Source organism: Oncorhynchus nerka, linkage group LG11, assembly GCF_034236695.1.
Source record: "Oncorhynchus nerka isolate Pitt River linkage group LG11, Oner_Uvic_2.0, whole genome shotgun sequence".
Lineage (NCBI taxonomy): Eukaryota > Metazoa > Chordata > Actinopteri > Salmoniformes > Salmonidae > Oncorhynchus > Oncorhynchus nerka.
Window position 1 is genome coordinate 17,078,990 of NC_088406.1, and position 21,019 is coordinate 17,100,008.

The window sequence follows — 21,019 nt, forward strand, 5'->3', positions numbered from 1 at the left end:
TTAAGTATGTGATTCATTGTAAACTACCAAACCATGTCTGTGTTTTGAGAAATAGGGCCTAAAAACAGAGGGAGAACTACAATGATTTGGCATGTTACCATTTCAGGCCCCAACTCCTCCTCAAGCACTTCCCTTAGCCTGTAGGGCTATTGCTATCTGCAAAGACTGGATTGATGTGTGTGTGTGTGAGAGAGACCGTTTTGGTTAGAATTAATCCTCAGAGACTAGAGCTCTGGTGCTTATGCTTATGCCCCCCCCGTGCCAATGAAGGAGAGGTCAAAATCAACATCTGAGCTCCCACTTCCTCCCCATCTCCAATCTCTCCCTCCACCATCCCGACTCTCTCCCTCCACCATCCCAGTCTTTCCCTGGTGTTAAGTTGAGTGGGGAGTTGCCATGCCAACCCAGAGTGGGGATCCCTGTTCCGAACTAGGCCACACAGCAGTAGCGGCATTAAACAGTGTGTACGTGTGTGTGTGTGATGGATTCAGACCAGAACAATATGTGAAATCAGGTCAATCATTTGTCAGACCTCATTTAACACACACACACACACACGCACACTTTAAGAAAGACTCGGATCACAAATGAAATATGAAAACCTTTGTAGGAATCTGTATTTAAGATTGAACTCTACATACATTCATACATCTGTAGTGTTGAGGAACAGAGAGCGGACCGGTGTGTGTGTGTTCAGGATTCTTTACAGGAGACAGCCAATGTGAACCAGAGACACATGTTATAATGAACAATAAGGGCAGTGATTCAGGACAAAGAGACTGACTGGAGAGGAAAAACAGAGTGTTGTGTGTGATGTTAGTCGCTGTCTCTCTCCTCCCGCGTTTGCATCTCGCTGAGTGTACTCTCGTCAATGTTCTCCAGGCTGTCTGCATGCTGGATGCTAAGCTCGGACACAGGGATTGTGGGAAGTGTAGTCTGCTCAGGGTAGAGCCAGGGCTTAAAGCCTGGGTTGTGTCTCTGCTTCCACTCTCCGTATTTTAGACACGCCTTACTGATCTTCTTCATCGCCTGCACACACAGACAGAGAGGGAGAGAGATCTGCATTTAGCCAGGGTTAAAAAGGAACACAAGCAGCAGAGAGCAGATGTGTTGTCTGCTGTACCATGTAGTAACCTAGTGAGAGAGATGTCTGCTGTACCATGTAGTAACCTAGTGAGAGAGATGTCTGCTGTACCATGTAGTAACCTAGTGAGAGAGATGTCTGCTGTACCATGTAGTAACCTAGTGAGAGAGATGTCTGCTGTACCATGTAGTAACCTAGTGAGAGAGATGTCCGCTGTACCATGTAGTAACCTAGTGAGAGAGAGGGGTCTGCTGTACCATGTAGTAACCTAGTGAGAGAGAGGGGTCTGCAGTACCATGTAGTAACCTAGTGAGAGAGAGGGGTCTCCTGTACCATGTAGTAACCTAGTGAGAGAGATGTCCGCTGTAACCATGTAGAGATGTCTGCTGTACCATGTAGTAAGTGAGAGATGTCTGCTGTACCATGTAGTAACCTAGTGAGAGAGAGGGGTCTGCTGTACCATGTAGTAACCTAGTGAGAGAGAGGGGTCTGCTGTACTGTAGTAACCTAGTGAGAGAGATGTCTGTACCATGTAGTAACCTAGTGAGAGAGATGGTAGTAACCTAGTCTGCTGTACCATGTAGTAACCTAGTGAGAGAGATGTCTGCTGTACCATGTAGTAACCTAGTGAGAGAGATGTCTGCTGTACCATGTAGTAACCTAGTGAGAGAGAGGGTCTGCTGTACCATGTAGTAACCTAGTGAGAGAGAGGGTCTGCTGTAACCATGTAGTAACCTGTACCAGTGAGAGAGAGGGGTCTGCTGTACCATGTAGTAACCTAGTGAGAGAGAGGTCTGCTGTACCATGTAGTAACCTAGTGAGAGAGATGTCTGCTGTACCATGTAGTAACCTAGTGAGAGAGATGTCTGCTGTACCATGTAGTAACCTAGTGAGAGAGATGTCTGCTGTACCATGTAGTAACCTAGTGAGAGAGATGTCTGCTGTACCATGTAGTAACCTAGTGAGAGAGATGTCTGCTGTACCATGTAGTAACCTAGTGAGAGAGATGTCTGCTGTACCATGTAGTAACCTAGTGAGAGAGAGGGGTCTGCTGTACCATGTAGTAACCTAGTGAGAGAGAGGGGTCTGCAGTACCATGTAGTAACCTAGTGAGAGAGAGGGGTCTCCTGTACCATGTAGTAACCTAGTGAGAGAGATGTCCGCTGTACCATGTAGTAACCTAGTAAGAGAGATGTCTGCTGTACCATGTAGTAACCTAGTGAGAGAGAGGGGTCTGCTGTACCATGTAGTAACCTAGTGAGAGAGAGGGGTCTGCTGTACCATGTAGTAACCTAGTGAGAGAGATGTCTGCTGTACCATGTAGTAACCTAGTGAGAGAGAGGGGTCTGCTGTACCATGTAGTAACCTAGTGAGAGAGAGGGGTCTGCTGTACCATGTAGTAACCTAGTGAGAGAGAGGGGTCTGCTGTACCATGTAGTAACCTAGTGAGAGAGATGTCTGCTGTACCATGTAGTAACCTAGTGAGAGAGATGTCTGCTGTACCATGTAGTAACCTAGTGAGAGAGAGGGGTCTGCTGTACCATGTAGTAACCTAGTGAGAGAGAGGGGTCTGCTGTACCATGTAGTAACCTAGTGAGAGAGAGGGGTCTGCTGTACCATGTAGTAACCTAGTGAGAGAGAGGGGTCTGCTGTACCATGTAGTAACCTAGTGAGAGAGGGGGTCTGCTGTACCATGTAGTAACCTAGTGAGAGAGAGGTACCATGTAGTAACCTAGCTGTACCATGTAGTAACCTAGTGAGAGAGATGTCTGCTGTACCATGTAGTAACCTAGTGAGAGAGATGTCTGCTGTACCATGTAGTAACCTAGTGAGAGAGATGTCTGCTGTACCATGTAGTAACCTAGTGAGAGAGAGATGGTCTGCTGTACCATATAGTAACCTAGTGAGAGAGATGGTCTGCTGTACCATATAGTAACCTAGTGAGAGAGAGAGAGAGAGAGAGCGAGAGCGAGAGCGAGAGCGAGAGCGAGAGCGAGAGCGAGAGCGAGAGAGAGAGAGAGAGAGAGATGGTCTGCTGTAGCATGTAGTAACCTAGTGAGAGAGAGAGAGATGGTCTGCTGTACCATGTGGTAACCTTGTGAGAGAGAGCGAGAGAGAGCGAGAGAGAGCAAGAGCGAGAGAGAGAGAGAGATGGTCTGCTGTAGCATGTAGTAACCTAGTGAGAGAGAGAGAGAGATGGTCTGCTGTACCATGTAGTAACCGAGAGAGAGCGAGAGCGGTCTGCTCTACCATGTAGCAACCTCTGTTTGAGATCTATGTATTTTCATTTTATTTAAACTTATTTAACAGGGCAAGTCAGTTTAGAACAAATTATATTTACAATGACGGCCTACCCTGGTCAAACCTTAACCCGGGTGGGACTCGCAATCACGGCCGGTTGTGATACAGCCTGGAATCGAACCAGGGCCTGTAGTGATGCCTCTAGCATTGAGATGTAGTGCCTTAGGAAAGACGGGGGAGAGCCCCAGTCTCATTCCCTTGAGATCCCATGGTCTATTTCAGCACACACACGTTTCTAGCCCAGGGAAGCATAGGAAGGATCATACATTATACACAGGTGTTCTCCCGTGTGCACTGGGTCCAGACAACCAGACTCTACTGAGACAAGAGGGTAACGCATGCCTGCTCCCCATCTCTCCCCTCGCTCTCCTGGCTTCAGCATTATAATGTGGTGATGGGAGTGTGTACAGTGGGAGTGTAATGCTGGGCAGTGTAGGCATAAGCAGTCTGGAATGTACTTACTTTGGGAGCCAGAAACTGGGAAGACTTGTTAACAACCCACTTGGGTAGTGAACCTGGGAGGGAGAGAAAGATTGATGTTACACCATGTCGTGTCATCCACGGTCAAATCACCCTCTGTTAACAGATGTCACACACACGCTCACACCAGAATGGGTGATTTAGAGAGAATTAGATGGAGATATTATCAAGAGCTTTACGATCTTAAAAGAGAGGGAATAACAAAGAAAGAGGAATGCAAAGAGAGATGTAGAGAGAGAGATGTAGAAAGAGAGAGGTAGGGAGAAAGAGGGGGAGGGAGAGAGAAAGGGAGGGAGAAGGAGAGAGAAAGGGAGGGAGAAGGAGAGAGAAAGGGAGGGAGAAGGAGAGAGAAAGGGAGGGAGAAGGAGAGAGAAAGGGGGGAGAAGGAGAGAGAAAGGGGGAGAAGGAGAGAGGGAGGGAGGGAGGGAGGAGGAGAGAGAAAGAAAGAGAGGGAGAAAGAGAGAGGGAGGGAGAAAGAGAGAGGGAGGGAGAAAGAGAGAGGGAGGGAGAAAGAGAGAAAAATAGTAGGAGAGAGAGAGAGAAATGAGAGGGACAGACCCTGACCTCCAGATCCATAGTTACTATGGCGATAGCTGTAGAAAGAAGGTCCTGAGTATGAATCATTCATTAACTCTCCAAGCACATTAACCACCAGGTGGTTGCTGAGGGGAGAACAGCTCATAATAAATCCTGGAATGGAATCAAACATGACATTTCCATTGACTCCATTCCAGACATCACTATGAGCCATCCTCCCCTCAGCAGCCTCCACTGATATACAGTGGGGTAAAAAAGTATTTAGTCAGCCACCAATTGTGCAAGTTCTCCCACTTAAAAATATGAGAGGGGGCTGTACTTTTCATCATAGGTACACTTCAACTATGACAGACAAAATGAGGGGGAAAAAAATCCAGAAAATCACATTGTAGGATTTTTTATTTATTTATTTGCAAATTATGGTGGAAAATAAGTATTTGGTCAATAACAAAAGTTTCTCAATACTTTGTTATATACCCTTTGTTGGCAATGACAGAGGTCAAACGTTTTCTGTAAGTCTTCACAAGGTTTTCACACACTGTTGCTGGTATTTTGGCCCATTCCTCCATGCAGATCTCCTCTAGAGCAGTGATGTTTTGGGGCTGTTGCTGGGCAACACGGACTTTCAACTCCCTCCAAAGATTTTCTATGGGGCTGAGATCTGGAGACTGGCTAGGCCACTCCAGGACCTTGAAATGCTTCTTACGAAGCCACTCCTTCGTTGCCCGGGCGGTGTGTTTGGGATCATTGTCATGCTGAAAGACCCAGCCACGTTTCATCTTCAATGCCCTTGCTGATGGAAGGAGGTTTTCACTCAAAATCTCACGATACATGGCCCCATTCATTCTTTCCTTTACACGCATCAGTCGTCCTGGTCCCTTTGCAGAAAAACAGCCCCAAAGCATGATGTTTCCACCCCCATGCTTCACAGTAGATATGGTGTTCTTTGGATGCAACTCAGCATTCTTTGTCCTCCAAATACAACGAGTTGAGTTTACCAAAAAGTTATATTTTGGTTTCATCTGACCATATGACATTCTCCCAATCTTCTTCTGGATCATCCAAATGCTCTCTAGCAAACTTCAGACGGGCCTTGACATGTACTGGCTTAAGCAGGGGGACACGTCTGGCACTGCAGGATTTGAGTCCCTGGCGGCGTAGTGTGTTACTGATGGTAGGCTTTGTTACTTTGGTTCCAGCTCTCTGCAGGTCATTCACTAGGTCCCCCCGTGTGGTTCTGGGATTTTTGCTCACCGTTCTTGTGATCATTTTGACCCCACGGGGTGAGATCTTGCGTGGAGCCCCAGATCGAGGGAGATTATCAGTGGTCTTGTATGTCTTCCATTTCCTAATAAATGCTCCCACAGTTGATTTCTTCAAACCAAGCTGCTTACCTATTACAGATTCAGTCTTCCCAGCCTGGTGCAGGTCTACAATTGTGTTTCTGGTGTCCTTTGACATCTCTTTGGTCTTGGCCATAGTGGAGTTTGGAGTGTGACTGTTTGAGGTCGTGGACAGGTGTCGTTTATACTGATAACAAGTTCAAAAAGGTGCCATTAATACAGGTAACGAGTGGAGGACAGAGGAGCCTCTTAAAGAAGAAGTTACAGGTCTGTGAGAGCCAGAAATCTTGCTTGTTTGTAGGTGACCAAATACTTATTTTCCGCCATAATTTGCAAATAAATTCATAAAAAATCCTACAATGTGATTTTCTGGATTTTTTCTTCTCATTTTGTCTGTCATAGTTGAAGTGTACCTATGATGAAAATTACAGGCCTCTCTCATATTTTTAAGTGGGAGAACTTGCACAATTGGTGGCTGACTAAATACTTTTTTGCCCCACTGTATATGTGTGTGTGTGTGTATTACCCTTTGGATCCACATGTGCCAGGTAGGTAAGAGTGCAGTGGTCCGGTCCATGGCTCTGGATCAGGTAGCCAGTCTGGATGGACACCGCTCGTACCATGTCCTTCTTAGGGGGGTATTTCTACAGGAAAACACAGTGGAACAGCCCAAGTTAGCACAGAACCCTCCATCTGAGGAAATGGTCTCAGCCAGACAGTTCAACTGCTGTACAGTTGAATCCAGTTATCTGGGTTTGTTCTGCATGAGTGCAGTACACAGCCAGAACATTCAACCAAAATGTATTTAAATAAAATGATGAACTGCCCTGCACTTAAACAGAGTTTCAATTGAAAACATGACAGTCACTTATCAGGAGTTTACTGGCCAAAGTAATATTGTGGAGGGGTAAAGTGACAGTATGGATTCTCACTCAGTTAACTATCCTAGTTCCGCTCTGGATCTGTCAGTTCCTGACGCTGACCCTGCCTTGCCCATTAACAGTCAACTCTTACACACTCCTCTCACTAAACTCAATGTGTTTGTCTTGCAGATTTGTCTGAGTGTAGGTTTGTCTGAGTGGGTGTAGGTTTGTCTGAGTGGGTGTAGGTTTGTCTGAGTGGGTGTAGGTTTGTCTGAGTGAGTGTAGGTTTGTCTGAGTGAGTGTTTGTCTGAGTGTGTGTTTGTCTGAGTGTGTGTTTGTCTGAGTGTGTGTTTGTCTGAATGTGTGTTTGTCTGAGTGTTTGAGTGTGGAAAGCAGACGCTTACAACAGCACTAGTCACAGGAGAGATCAACTTAACATTGATCACTCAGAGAGAGAGAAATAAGAAGAGAGGTCTGATTCCAAACCAAGCCCTTATCTCCTTCCTCCCTGCTGTAGGTGACTAGTCTTGTAAGGTCTCATTGAACAGGAGAAGGGAGAGCAGTATTACAAAGGCTCCTCCAATAAGCTAAAGTCGAGGTTCTTCTCCACTTCGCAAAGATCCTCGAGGACAAATCGTGAAGGGCAGAGCCACTGTACTGTGAGTGTTGAGTGAGCTAACCCTGAGCTACCACTGCCCTATCCAACACACAGGCTTTATCCAGCGTTAGCAGTGAGCTAACCCTGAGCTACCACTGCCCTATCCAACACACAGTCTTTATCCAGCGTTAGCAGTGAGCTAACCCTGAGCTACCACTGCCCTATCCAACACACAGGCTTTATCCAGCGTTAGCAGTGAGCTAACCCTGAGCTACCACTGCCCTATCCAACACACAGGCTTTATCCAGCGTTAGCAGTGAGCTAACCCTGAGCTACCACTGCCCTATCCAACACACAGTCTTTATCCAGCGTTAGCAGTGAGCTAACCCTGAGCTACCACTGCCCTATCCAACACACAGGCTTTATCCAGCGTTAGCAGTGAGCTAACCCTGAGCCCACTGCCCTATCCAACACACAGCTTTATCCACTGCCCCTAGCTACCACTGCCCCTATCCAACACACAGGCTTTATCCAGCGTTAGCAGTGAGCTAACCCTGAGCTACCACTGCCCTATCCAACACACAGGCTTTATCCAGCGTTAGCAGTGAGCTAACCCTGAGCTACCACTGCCCTATCCAACACACAGGCTTTATCCAGCGTTAGCAGTGAGCTAACCCTGAGCTACCACTGCCCTATCCAACACACAGGCTTTATCCAGCTTTAGCAGTGAGCTAACCCTGAGCTACCACTCTGCCCTATCCAACACACAGGCTTTATCCAGCGTTAGCAGTGAACTAACCCTGAGCTACCACTCTGCCCTATCCAACACACAGGCTTTATCCAGCGTTAGCAATGGCACGGACCGATAAAGCTTTATTGAAATGCCAGAGGATTAAGTCAACTAATACACCCACAGTCTTACTAAAGTGAGTAAATACTCCACTTACTGTAAACACACATGACCCACCTTTATCAAACTGTACTTATGTACACACACACACACACACACACACACACACACACACACCTACTAAAGATACCCCAAGACATGTCCATTTACAACATGTTCATTTAAATAGAGTGGACAGTCCTACCGAAGCATTTGTTTCCCACTGAGGTCAAGGGAAACTATTCTGCAGGTCTGTTCTCTCCCTTCTGTTTCTACCTACAGAGCATTGAACAACCAGCTGGTTATCCACTGAGCCTATCCCAGACTCCTGGTCTGGTTCCTGGAGACATCGTCTAGGGCAACTGATTCTAATAATTAGCTGCTTGATAAGCTGAATCAGGTTGGTTGCAACTGGGATTGGAGTGAACCTATAGAGGGGTAGTTCTACAGGAACAGGGTTGGAGAGCCATGGGCCAGGTGGTATACTACAGGAACAGGGTTGGAGAGCCATGGGCCAGGTGGTATACTACAGGAACAGGGTTGGAGAGCCATGGGCCAGGTGGTGGTAGAGTACTACAGGAACAGGGTTGGGAACAGAGCCATGGGCCAGGTGGTATACTACAGGAACAGGGTTGGAGAGCCATGGGCCAGGTGGTATACTACAGGAACAGGGTTGGAGAGCCATGGGCCAGGTGGAATACTACAGGAACAGGGTTGGAGAGCCATGGGCCAGGTGGTATACTACAGGAACAGGGTTGGAGAGCCATGGGCCAGGTGGTATACTACAGGAACAGGGTTGGAGAGCCATGGGCCAGGTGGTATAGTACAGGAACAGGGTTGGAGAGCCATGGGCCAGGTGGTATAGTACAGGAACAGGGTTGGAGAGCCATGGGCCAGGTGGTAGAGTACAGGAACAGGGTTGGAGAGCCATGGGCCAGGTAGTATAGTACAGGAACAGGGTCGGAGAGCCATGGGCAAGGTGGTAGACTACAGGAACAGGGTTGGAGAGCCATGGGCCAGGTGGTATAGTACAGGAACAGGGTTGGAGAGCCATGGGCAAGGTGGTAGACTACAGGGTTCTGGACCAGGATTCTATCCCTGTACATGTTTATACTTACGGCATGTTTGACAGAGTAGTTAATGATGATGTAATCACTGCCCATGGGCAGCCAGGAGCGCAGCGTGATGACGTCACGGTTCCTCAGCGGCTTGGGACACTTCCCTAGACACAGACGAGGAGGAGCCTCATTAACATACAGACACACACAGCGCCAAGAACGTGGGTGTGTGTGTGTGTGTGTGTGCGTGCGTGTGTGTGTATGGATATGTCGTACAGGAGTAGTAGCCCACGTCTGCGTTAACAGTGAGTTTTCCGATATCGAAGGTTTCGATGACGTTTGCGTCCCATTTCCTCCGGTACTCGATGTCATGGAGAACATCATACATGGTCTCAGCTGGCACGTCTTTACACGCCATCCGACACTGCAGGAGAAACACACGTCAACCATTAGTCGACCAAACACACTAAAATAAATACTGTGCATACACTAAATACACTACCTAACTCCTGCTCTCCTTAATACACAGCTGACACCGCCCGGATGACAAATCCCCTCCACTACTGTGTGTGTTTTTACATGAAGAGATGGGCCAGTAGATACAGATGTGACCAGTAGATACAGATGTGGCCAGTAGATACAGATGTGGCCAGTAGATACAGATGTGGCCAGTAGATACAGATGTGGCCAGTAGATACAGATGTGGCCAGTAGATACAGATGTGACCAGTAGATACAGATGTGACCAGTAGATACAGATGTGACCAGTAGATACAGATGTGTCTCTAGCCTACAGCACCTAAACTGTAAATAACTAACATTTTACAGAGGACTAACACACAGCTACATGAGGGACAGTGTTAGAACCTTCCTTAAGCATGTGGCTTGGGAGGGCAGAGAGAAGAGAGGGTAGAGCAGCGGTTCCCAAACTAGGGTTTGCGACCCCATGTGTTATCAAAATGGGGTCGTGGTAGAATTTCCAAAATCCTGAATTTAAAAATATATATAAAAAAATATACAAATATAAAAGCAATATGTGAGAGTGTTGGTCTCATGTTTCATGAGCGGAAATAAAAGATTGCAGAAATGTTCCACACACACAAAACGCTTCTTGTGCTGGTGGCAATAAAGGGCCAGCTTAAAATGTGCAGTTTTGTCACACAACACAATGCCACAGGTGTCTCAAGTTGAGGGAGTGTGCAATTGGCATACTGACTGTAGGAATGACCACCAGAGCTGTTGCTAGAGAATTTAATGTTCATTTCCCTACCATAAGCTGCCTCCAACGTCATTTTAGAGAATTTGGCAGTCTGTCCAACCGGCCTCACAACCGACCACGTATAACCACATCAGCCCAGGACCTCCACATCCGGCTTCTTCACCTGCGGGACCGTTTGAGACCAGCCACCCGGACAGACGATGAAACCGAGGAGTATTTGTCTGTAATAAAGCCCTTTTGTGGGGAAAATCCTCATTCTGATTGACTGTCCTGGTTCCCCAGTAGATGGGCCTGGCTCCCCAGTGGATGGGCCTGGCTCCCCAGTGGATGGGCCTGGCTCCCCAGTGGATGGGCCTGGCTCCCCAGTGGGTGACCCTATGCTCTCCCAGGCCCACCCATGGCTGCGCCCCTGCCTAGTCATGTGAATCCATAGATTAGGGCCTAAATCATTTATTTCAATTGACTGATTTCCTTATATGAACTGTAACTCAGTAACATTGTTGAAATTGTTGCATTTATATTTTTGTTCAGTATATATACACACTAATTGATTATAATATCGCCTTTGTATTTCAAAATCCTTGTAAATGTGGTTAACCTTAAAAATCTAAGTGAAAATCATATAAATCTAAAAGTTACAATTCAACTAGAGAGAGCCCTTAGATGGTGGGAAAAAGCCGCACTTGACCGTTGCACTTGAATCATTCCCACTGAGAATGGCTAAGCCCGTTACGCTATGAAACCACACACTATTGACGAGACTTTGATATTACCGGCCACAATATGTTGAAAACAATATGTGGGGAGGCAGAGGCACAGAAACTCACACCTGGGGCGGCAGGTAGCCTAGTGGTTAGAGCGTTGGGCTAGTAACCTAAATGTTTCTGGATCAAATCCCAGAGCCGACAAGGTAAAAATCTGTCGTTCTGCTCCTGAGCAAGGCAGTTGAGTTGAGAAAACAATCAGAAATACTGTTAGAATGTTTTTCAATTGACTGCAATAGCCCCAATTAAGAGAGTAAACATTGGCTGTTAATTACAAAATGGTTGGGGTCATAAGAATTGTCAGATATCAAAATGGAGAGGAGACAGAGAGGAGAGGAGAGAAGGGAAGGAGGGAGGGAGGAAGAGAGAAAGGAGGGATGGGGGAGAAGGAGAAAGGAGGGAGGGGGGGAGAAGGAGAAAGGAGGGAGGGGGAGAGAGAGAGAAGAGAGGGGAGGGGAGAGAGAAGGGAGGGGAGAGAGAAGGGAGGGGAGAGAGAAGGGAGAGGGGAGCGAGAAGGGAGAGAGGGGAGCGAGAAGGGAGAGAGAAGGGAGCGAGAAGGGAGAGTAAGTAGAGAGAAGGGAGAGGAGAGAGGGAGAGTAAGAAGGAGAGAGAGAGAGGGAGAGGAGAGAGGAGAGAGAAGGGAGAGGAGAGAGAGAGGGAGAGGAGAGAGAAGGGAGAGAGAGAGGAGAGAGAAGGGAGAGAGGAGGGAGAGAGGGGAGCGAGAAGGGAGAGAGGGGAGAGAGAGGGGAGAGTAAGTAGAGAGAAGGGAGAGAGGGGAGAGTACGTAGAGAGAAGGGAGAGAGGGGAGAGTACGTAGAGAGAAGGAGAGAGGGGAGAGTACGTAGAGAGAAGGGAGAGAGGGGAGAGTACGTAGAGAGAAGGGAGAGAGGGAGAGTACGTAGAGAGAAGGGAGAGAGGGGAGAGTACGTAGAGAGAAGGGAGAGAGGGGAGAGTACGTAGAGAGAAGGGAGAGAGGGGAGAGTACGTAGAGAGAAGGGAGAGAGGGGAGAGTACGTAGAGAGAAGGGAGAGAGGGGAGAGTACGTAGAGAGAAGGGAGAGGAGAGAGTAAGTAGGGAGAAGGGAGAGGAGAGAGAAGGGAGAGGAGAGAGGAGAGAGGAGAGAGGAGAGAGAAGGGAGAGAAGGGAGAGAAGGGAGAGGCGAGAGGAGAGAGAGTAGAGAGCTTGTTTGTGTGTGGGGGTGAATGTTTAATAGTAAAACCGTTGGCACAGAATTATGCCAATGTCAGGCTCTTAAAAAATGAGAACGTGCGCGCGCCCACACACAGAGTTCTGCAAAACTGCCCTACAGTAACGCCATCTCCATGGTTACCTCAGCCAAGGGAAGACTCCACACCACAACAACAGACAGAAGATGGGGGAGGGGAGAACCTAGAGGTCGACCGATTAAATAAGCATGGGCGATTAATTAGGGCCAATTTCAAGTTCATAACAAATCGGTAATTAGGGCCAATTTCACTCCACGAGGAAACTGCGTGGCAGGCTGACCACCTGTTATACGAGTATAGCAAGGAGCGAAGGTAAGTTGTTAGCTAGCATTAAACTTATCTTATAAAAAAACATTAAATCTTAACAATCACTAGTTAAATACACGTGGTTGATGAGATTACTAGTTTAACTAGCTTGTCCTCTGTTGCAAATAATGAATGCAGTGCCTGTTAATTTATCACAGAATCACAGCCTACTTCGCCAAACTGGTGATGAAGCGCATTCGTGAAAAAAAGCACTGTCGTTGCACCAATGTACCTAACCATAAACATCAAAGTCTTTCTTAAAATCAATACACAAGTTTCTATTTTTAACCTACATATTTAGTTAAAATAAATTCCTGTTAGCAGGCAATATTAACTAGGGAAGTTGTGTCACTTCTCTTGCGTTCAGTGCAAGCAGAGTCAGGGTATATGCAACAGTTTGGGCCGCCTGGCTCGTTGCGAACTGTGTGAAGACCATTTCTTCCTAACAAAGACTAATTAATTTGCCAGAATTTTACATAATTATGACATAACATTGAAGGTTGTGCAATGTAACAGCAATATTTAGACTTATGGATGCCACCCGTTCGATAAAATACGGAACAGTTCCGTATTTCACTGAAAGAATAAACGTTTTGTTTTCGGAATGATCGTTTCTGGATTTGACCATATTAATGACCTAAGGATCGTATTTTTGTATGTTTATTATATTATAATTAAGTCTATGATTTGATATTTGATAGAGCAGTCTGAGCGGTGGTAGGTACCAGCAGGCTCGTAAGCATTCTTTCAAACAGCACTTTCCTGCGTTTGCCAGCAGCTCTTCACAATGCTTGAAGCACAGCTCTTTTTATGACTTCAAGCCTATCAACTCCCGAGATTAGGCTGGCTAGGGTGGCTGTTGTCGATGTGTTCCTGGTTCGAGCCCAGGTAGGAGCGAGGAGAGGGATGGAAGCTTTACTGTTACACTGGCATTACTAAAGTACCTATTAGAACATCTAATAGTCAAAAGGTATAAAAAATACAAAAGGTATATAAAGAAATAGTCCTATAATAACTACAACCTAAAACTTCTTACCTGGGAATATTGAAACCCATGTTAAAAGGAACCACCAGATTTCATATGATCTCATGTTCTGAGCAAGGAACTTAAATGTTAGCTTTTTTACATGGCACATATTGCACTTTTACTTTCTTCTCCAACACTTTGTTTTTGCATTATTTAAATCGAATTGAACAAGTTTCATTATTTATTTGAGACGAAAGATTTTTATTTATGTATTATATTAAGTTCAAATAAAAGTGTTCATTCAGTATTGTTGTAATTGTCGTTATTACAAATATATTGAAATAAATAAATAAATACATTTTAAAAACGGCCGATTGATCGGTATCGGCTTTTTTTGGGTCCTCCAATAATCGGTATCGGCGTTGAAAAATCATAATCGGTCGAGTGCACTACGTTCAATCACAGCCACATGGGGATAACCCTGAACACTATATGAGGAACCCCATCTTTCAACAGCCAAATCTACACTCTAGTCTATCCAGCTTACTATCTATGGTCATGAGGACCTGTTATCAGTTACTACTGCAGTTTCACTGGTGATTCAGTAACCCAACTCTGTGTGTGTGTGTGTGTGTGTGTGTGTGTGTGTGTGTGTTGGACTAAGGACTTAAGTCACAATGGAGTTGAGAGAATAATGAAGTGATTGTGTTCACAGGGCAGACCGAAACAGGAGGGGGAAGACTATCAATGCAATTATATTAAACTAATTCAGTACAATCATCTGCTGATGAGGGCAGGAGAGAGCAAAAACGACTAAACTGTGGTGCGTGTGTTTGAAACGTAAAACTGAAATCCCATGTGCGAGTGGTCAATGTTGGCAGTATACGTGTGTATGTATGTATGTATGTATGTATGTGTGTGTATGTATGTATGTATGTATGTATGTATGTATGTATGTATGTATGTATGTATGTATGCATGTATGTATGTATGTATGTATGTATGTATGTATGTATGTATGTATGTATGTATGTATGCATGTATGTATGTATGCATGTATGTATGCATGTATGTATGTATGCGTGTATGCATGTATGCGTGTATGCGTGTATGCGTGTATGCATGTATGTATGTATGTATGTGTGTATGCGTGTATGTGTGTATGCGTGTATGCGTGTATGCATGTGTGTATGTGTGTATGCGTGTATGCGTGTATGCATGTATGTATGTATGTATGCATGTATGCATGTGTGTATGTATGCATGTGTGTATGTATGCATGTATGTATGTGTGTATGTGTGTATGCGTGTATGCATGTATGTATGTATGTATGTATGTATGTATGTATGTACGTACGTATGTATGCATGTATGTATGTGGTCCTGTGGACCAGACAGTAGATGCTCACAGTCACATGATACACAACCTCTAACCTCAAACATTATACACACACCCTTCCCCCTGCATCAGACTGCACTACAGTCCCCTGCTGTGTTTAATCAAACATCCCTCCTTCTCCCTTGCTCCCCCACTCTACTCTCCCCCTCCCCTCTCTCTCCCAGGCCTGTCAAAGCTCATGTGTTCTGCGGGACACGGGTAGACGAATGTGGAAGAGAAGGATGAGAGGGGATGAGTGTGTATCTGTATACCATCAGTGAACAGGGTTTCCCCTCAGTCCTCAGGGTGTGTGTGGGCTGGAGAAGGTGCAAGCAGTCCCTGTCAGTCTGACAGCGTGTTAAACCAGCCACATACAGGGCATTTCAGAGTGTGTGTGGGCTGGAGAGAGTCCAAACAGTCCCTGTCAGTCTGACAGCTTGATAAACCAGCCACATACAGGGCATTTCAGAAAGTATTCAGAACCATTGACTTTTACCACATTTTGTTACGTTACAGCCTCATTCTAAAATGGATTTACATAAAAACCTTTCCTCATCAATCTACATACAATACCCCATAACGACAAAGTGAAAACAGGTTTTTAGAAGATTTACTCATTTATTTAAAATAAAAAACAGAAATACCTTATTGATTGGACATGAATTGGAAAAGCACACACCTTTATTAAAATAAGGCCCCACAGTTGACAGAGCAGAAACCAAGCCGAGAGGTGGAAGGAGTTGTTCGTAGAGCTCCGAGACAGGATTGTGTAGAGACACAGATAGAAGGTCCAAGAACACAGTTGCCTCCATCATTCTTAAACGGAAGAAGCCAAGACTTTTCCTAGAGCTGGCCGCCTGGACAAACTGAGTAATCGGGGGAGAAGGGCCTTAGTCAGGGAGGCGACCAAGAACCCTATGGTCCCGCTGACAGAGCTCCGGGGTTCCTCTACTTTATGGTAGTGACCAGATGGAAGCCACTCCTCAGTAAAGGTACATGATAGCTCGCTTGGAGTTTCCCAAAAGGCACCTAAAGGACTCTCAGACCATGAGAAACAAGATTCTCTGGTCTGATGAAACCAAGATTGAACTCTTTGTCCTGAATGTCAAGCGTCTCGTCTGGAGGAAACCTGGCACCACCCCTACGGTGAAGCATGGTGGTGGCAGCATCATGCTGTGGGGATGTTTTTCAGTGCCAGGGACTGGGATACTAGTCAGGATTGAGGGAAAGCTGAACGGAGCAAAGTACAGAGAGATCCTTGATGAAAACCTGCTCCAAAGCACTCAGGACCTCAGACTGGGGTAAAGGTTCACCTTCCAACAGGACAACAACCCTAAACACACAGCCAGGACAACACAGGAGTGGCTTCGGGACAAGTCTGGCCGGAGCCCAGACTTGAACCTGATCGAACATCTCTGGAGAGACCTGAAAATAGCTGTGCAGCAACACTCCTCATCCAACCTGACAGAGCTTGAGAGGATCTGCAGAGAAGAATGGAAGAAACTCCCCAAATACAGGTGTGCCCAGCTTGTAGTGTCATACCCAAGAATACTCGAGGCTGTATTCGATGCCAAAGGTGCTTCAACAAAGTACTGAGTAAAGAGTCTGAATACTTACTGTATGTAAACGTGACATTATTTGTTTATTATATACCTTGCACAAAAAAAAAAGTTTAAATGTTTTGGCTTTGTTATTATGGGGTATTGTGTGGAGATTGGTGAGTGGAAAAAACAACAAAGTCAAGGGGTCTGAATACTTACCGAATGCTCTGTACATACAGAAGCTCAGCCTGCCTTTGTGTGTCAGTATAATGATGATGGGAGTTTAATAGAGATGTTGATGATATTGCTGACTAATGGTTACAGGCTGATATATTGTTGATGATGATAATTATTCTGCTAATGAAGACAAAGACCTCTCCCCCAACCTCCCCCTCCGTCTTGGGGTTTCAATGCCTCTGCACTTTACATGCCCCTGTTCTTCACTACTGTGGGCACTCAGAGGAGAACACTACAACAGCCTGGATCTCGCTCTCTCACACACACTTTCTACATTCATCAGCTGGGAGAGCATCCATGCTTTTATTTCAGTCTATAAATAGAAGAGCAAGATCATAGCATCAATGCCTCCTGAGCACGGACACACACAACACATACATTTACATACGAGTTTAGAGAGAGACGCACACAACACACACACACAACACATACATATGAGTTTAGAGAGAGACACACACAAGGATGTAACGGTTTGAGGGAGACTCCCAATCAGTGTGTGTATCCTGCTATGTGTGGTAAGCGGACTGCTGTCCTCCCTCTGTGTGTGTGTGTGGAGCTATTATGAGAAGGTCCAGCTGTCCTGTATGAATACACAGAGAGATTACCTCTGCACACAAACGGAGCACCACACACACACACACACACACACACTCCCTACAGGCATGAGTGCAGAGAGAGAAGGCCTCTCCTTAAGCACACATTAAACACTCCGTGGCATTACGCAAATCAGGCCAACGGACAGTTCAGAGACAGATAGATGACAGCTCATATAACAGGCTTACTGCCTACCTACCAGACCCATCATAGGATCCCTTACTGCCTACCTACCAGACCCATCATAGGATCCCTTACTGCCTACCTACCAGACCCATCATAGGATCCCTTACTGCCTACCTACCAGACCCATCATAGGATCCCTTACTGCCTACCTACCAGACCCATCATAGGATCCCTTACTGCCTACCTACCAGACCCATCATAGGATCCCTTACTGCCTACCTACCAGACCCATCATAGGATCCCTTACTGCCTACCTACCAGACCCATCATAGGATCCCTTACTGCCTACCTACCAGACCCATCATAGGATCCCTTACTGCCTACCTACCAGACCCATCATAGGATCCCTTACTGCCTACCTACCAGACCCATCATAGGATCCCTTACTGCCTACCTACCAGACCCATCATAGGATCCCTTCTCTGACCGTCATGTCTGTCAAAAATGTGTGTTCCAGTTAAGGTACCTGCCATTCAGTAGCCCACACTCACAGGTAGCAGAACAGACTACCTGCAGCTTCTTACATCACACACACACACACACCTGTTTGAGTTCACAGTAGCCTGCTCCTCCAGTGTGATGTCAGAGATGATTAAACACGTATACAGTCCACACACATCCTGTTTGACCTTCTGTTTCCCTCTCCCCCTCCTCCCTTCATCAAACAACTCTATGTGAACACCTGTTTGCCGGCTATCCTGCCACAGACCCGGATACACACACGCTGGCACCTACAACACACACCTGACCTAGGCCCTGATCTAATTCTGTCCTTTCTTCCTGTAAATAACACTTCCTTGCCCTCCTTTGAGTAATATTACGTAAGGGTTTGAATTTAGGCAATTTTATACTTCCTACTATGGGACTGTGTGACCAAGGTAGCCCGTATGGTTCCCTCTGCTTTACACACATTATATTCAGCTTTTTACCGGCCTACCCTGTTCTCACCTTAATCTTGTGGAGTGACTTCTCCTCGTCTCCTCCTATAGTCTGGGTCCACACGGTCATGCCAGTTTTGTTGTAGGTCAGACTCCAGCCCTCATCGCTCCCGCACTCCTCCTTGAAGTTGCTGAATGCCCGGTCGTCCGGGATCAACACCGACTCCGCCGACATGATATGTTAGCGAGGGGCGCGAGCTCGCTCTTCTGCAGGTCACCGGGAAGAACAACGACGAGACCGAGCCGAGGTAGGGGAACTCCCGGTGGCGAAGAGACCCAATCCCGAGGCAAACTGGGACGAACGGGCACCGGTGAAGAGTGACTGGGCTAAACGACGCACTCCTCTATCCTCTGAGTGAATTATTCATCTAATTTAATTTATCGCCGAGCAAGCAACCCGCTAAACCGAGTCTTGTTATGATGGGTGTTAGAAAGGGGAGCTGCGCTGGATCACCGAAAGCGTACAAAAACGAAGAAAGCACAAAACACCGGTATAAAAATAACATATATTTCATAGAAACTATAGTCACGAGTGGAAGCTTTCCGGCTTTTATCTTATAACACTATTGACCCTCTGGCGTGAATCAATTGCAGTTCAATATGGTCCGCAGCAGCTATTTCAGGGAGCCATATGTTTCTGCTGTCTCACGGCGACTCGGCTGGAAATGAAAGGCTGACAAGTCCGAGGGTTATGATCAATCGTTGCCCGTTTACATTTCAGTTCCCCTGCGTCGCTGTGTGCCCCCTATGGTCCCTCGACGTCGTTGATGGCGCAGTGTGGAGAAAAGAGTACAGCGTTGGTGACACACAGAGAAGCGATAAAAGATTGACAATCGAAGTGAAACCGCCCACTCGGCTACGTGCACACACATCCTTCTATAAGGGACCAGAAATCAGCTGCGCGCCTGGTCCTATAAACCGGCGGGTGCTCTCCTCCCTTCCTCCATCCCTTTCCCCTGTTGTTGTTTATTTTCTAACTATTTGTCTGTCTATTTCAACAACAGAACCATTACTGCGGGAGATGGCTTTGGGAAAATGCCTTTAGGAAGTGACGTTTCTAGGATTTGAAGACAATTGGAGGCTTAGCCCAAATCTGGTAGGTGGTCTGGGGGCATTCTCCCCCGGGGTAAAAAATGAATTTCAGCAGCTAAATGCATTTGGTGCACTTTGAGATACACATTGAGAGATTAGAATAGTGAGAGACCGACCGCCGACCACGTGTAACCACTCCAGCCCAGGACCTCCACATCAGGCTCCTTCACTTGTGTGATCGTCTAAGTTCAGCCACCCAGACAGCTGATGAAACGGTCAGAAACCATCTCAGGGAAGGTCATCTGCGTGCTCGTCGTGCTCACCAGGGTCTTGACCTGACTGAAATTTGGCGTCATAACCGACTTCAGTGGGAAAATGCTCACCTTCTTTGGCCACTTCACAGATGAATCCTGGTTTCAACTGTACCGGGCAGATGGCAGACACTGTGGGGCCCATGGTGGCGGTGGGGTTATGGTATGGACAAGCATAAAATACAGACAACGAACACAATTGTATTTTATCAATAGCAATTTGAATGCACAGAGATGCTGTGACAAGAGGCCCATTGTTGTGCCATTCATCCGCCACCATCACTTCATGTTTCAAAATCAAATCAAATTTTATGTCACATACACATGGTTAGCAGATGTTAATGCGAGTGTAGCGAAATGCTTGTGCTTCTAGTTTCGACAATTCAGTAATAACCAACGAGTAATCTAACCTAACAATTCCACAACTACTACCTTATACACACAAGTGTAAGTGGATAAAGAATATGTACATACAGATATATGAATGAGTGATGGTACAGAACGGCATAGGCTAGATGCAATAGATGGTATCAAGTACAGTATATACATATGAGATGAGTAATGTAGGGTATGTAAACAAAGTGGCATAGTTTAAAGTGGCTAGTGATACATGTATTACATAAAGATGCAGTAGATGATATAGAGTACAGTATATACATATACATATGAGATGAGTAATGTAGGGTATGTAAACGTTATATTAAGTGGCATTGTTTAAAGTGGCTAGTGATACATTTTTACACCAATTTCCATTATTAAAGTGGCTGGAGTTGAGTCAGTATGTTGGCAGCAGCCACTCAATGTTAGTGATGGCTGTTTAACAGTCTGATGGCCTTGAGATAGAAGCTGTTTTTCAGTCTCTCGGTCCCAGCTTTGAAGCACCTGTACTGACCTCGCCTTCTGGATGATAGCGGGGTGAATAAGCAGTGGCTCGGGTGGTTGATGTCCTTGATGATCTTTATGGCCTTCCTGTGACATTGGATGGTGTAGGTGTCCTGGAGGGCAGGTAGATTGCCCCCGGTGATGCGTTGTGCAGACCTCACTACCCTCTGGAGAGCCTTACGGTTGTGGGCGGAGCAGTTGCCGTACCAGGCGGTGATACAGCTCGACAGGATGCTCTCGATTGTGCATCTGTAGAAGTTTGTGAGTGCTTTTGGTGACAAGCCAAA

The 21,019-nt window shown here is 46.2% G+C and overlaps 1 protein-coding gene across 1 annotated transcript; it reads right to left on the reverse strand.

Annotated features, from left to right (window-relative positions):
- Nucleotides 1-588: 588 nt before the first annotated feature.
- LOC115121291 (START domain-containing protein 10-like) lies at nt 589-19,356 on the reverse strand. Its single transcript, XM_029650348.2, has 6 exons — nt 18,518-19,356; nt 9,430-9,577; nt 9,214-9,317; nt 6,272-6,389; nt 3,848-3,900; nt 589-1,029 (listed from the first exon to the last, which is right to left on the reverse strand). Exons 1-6 carry the CDS (start codon nt 18,680-18,682, stop codon nt 817-819), a joined length of 801 nt encoding a protein of 266 aa, XP_029506208.1. The 5' UTR covers nt 18,683-19,356; the 3' UTR covers nt 589-816.
- Between the last annotated feature and the right edge of the window lie 1,663 nt (nt 19,357-21,019).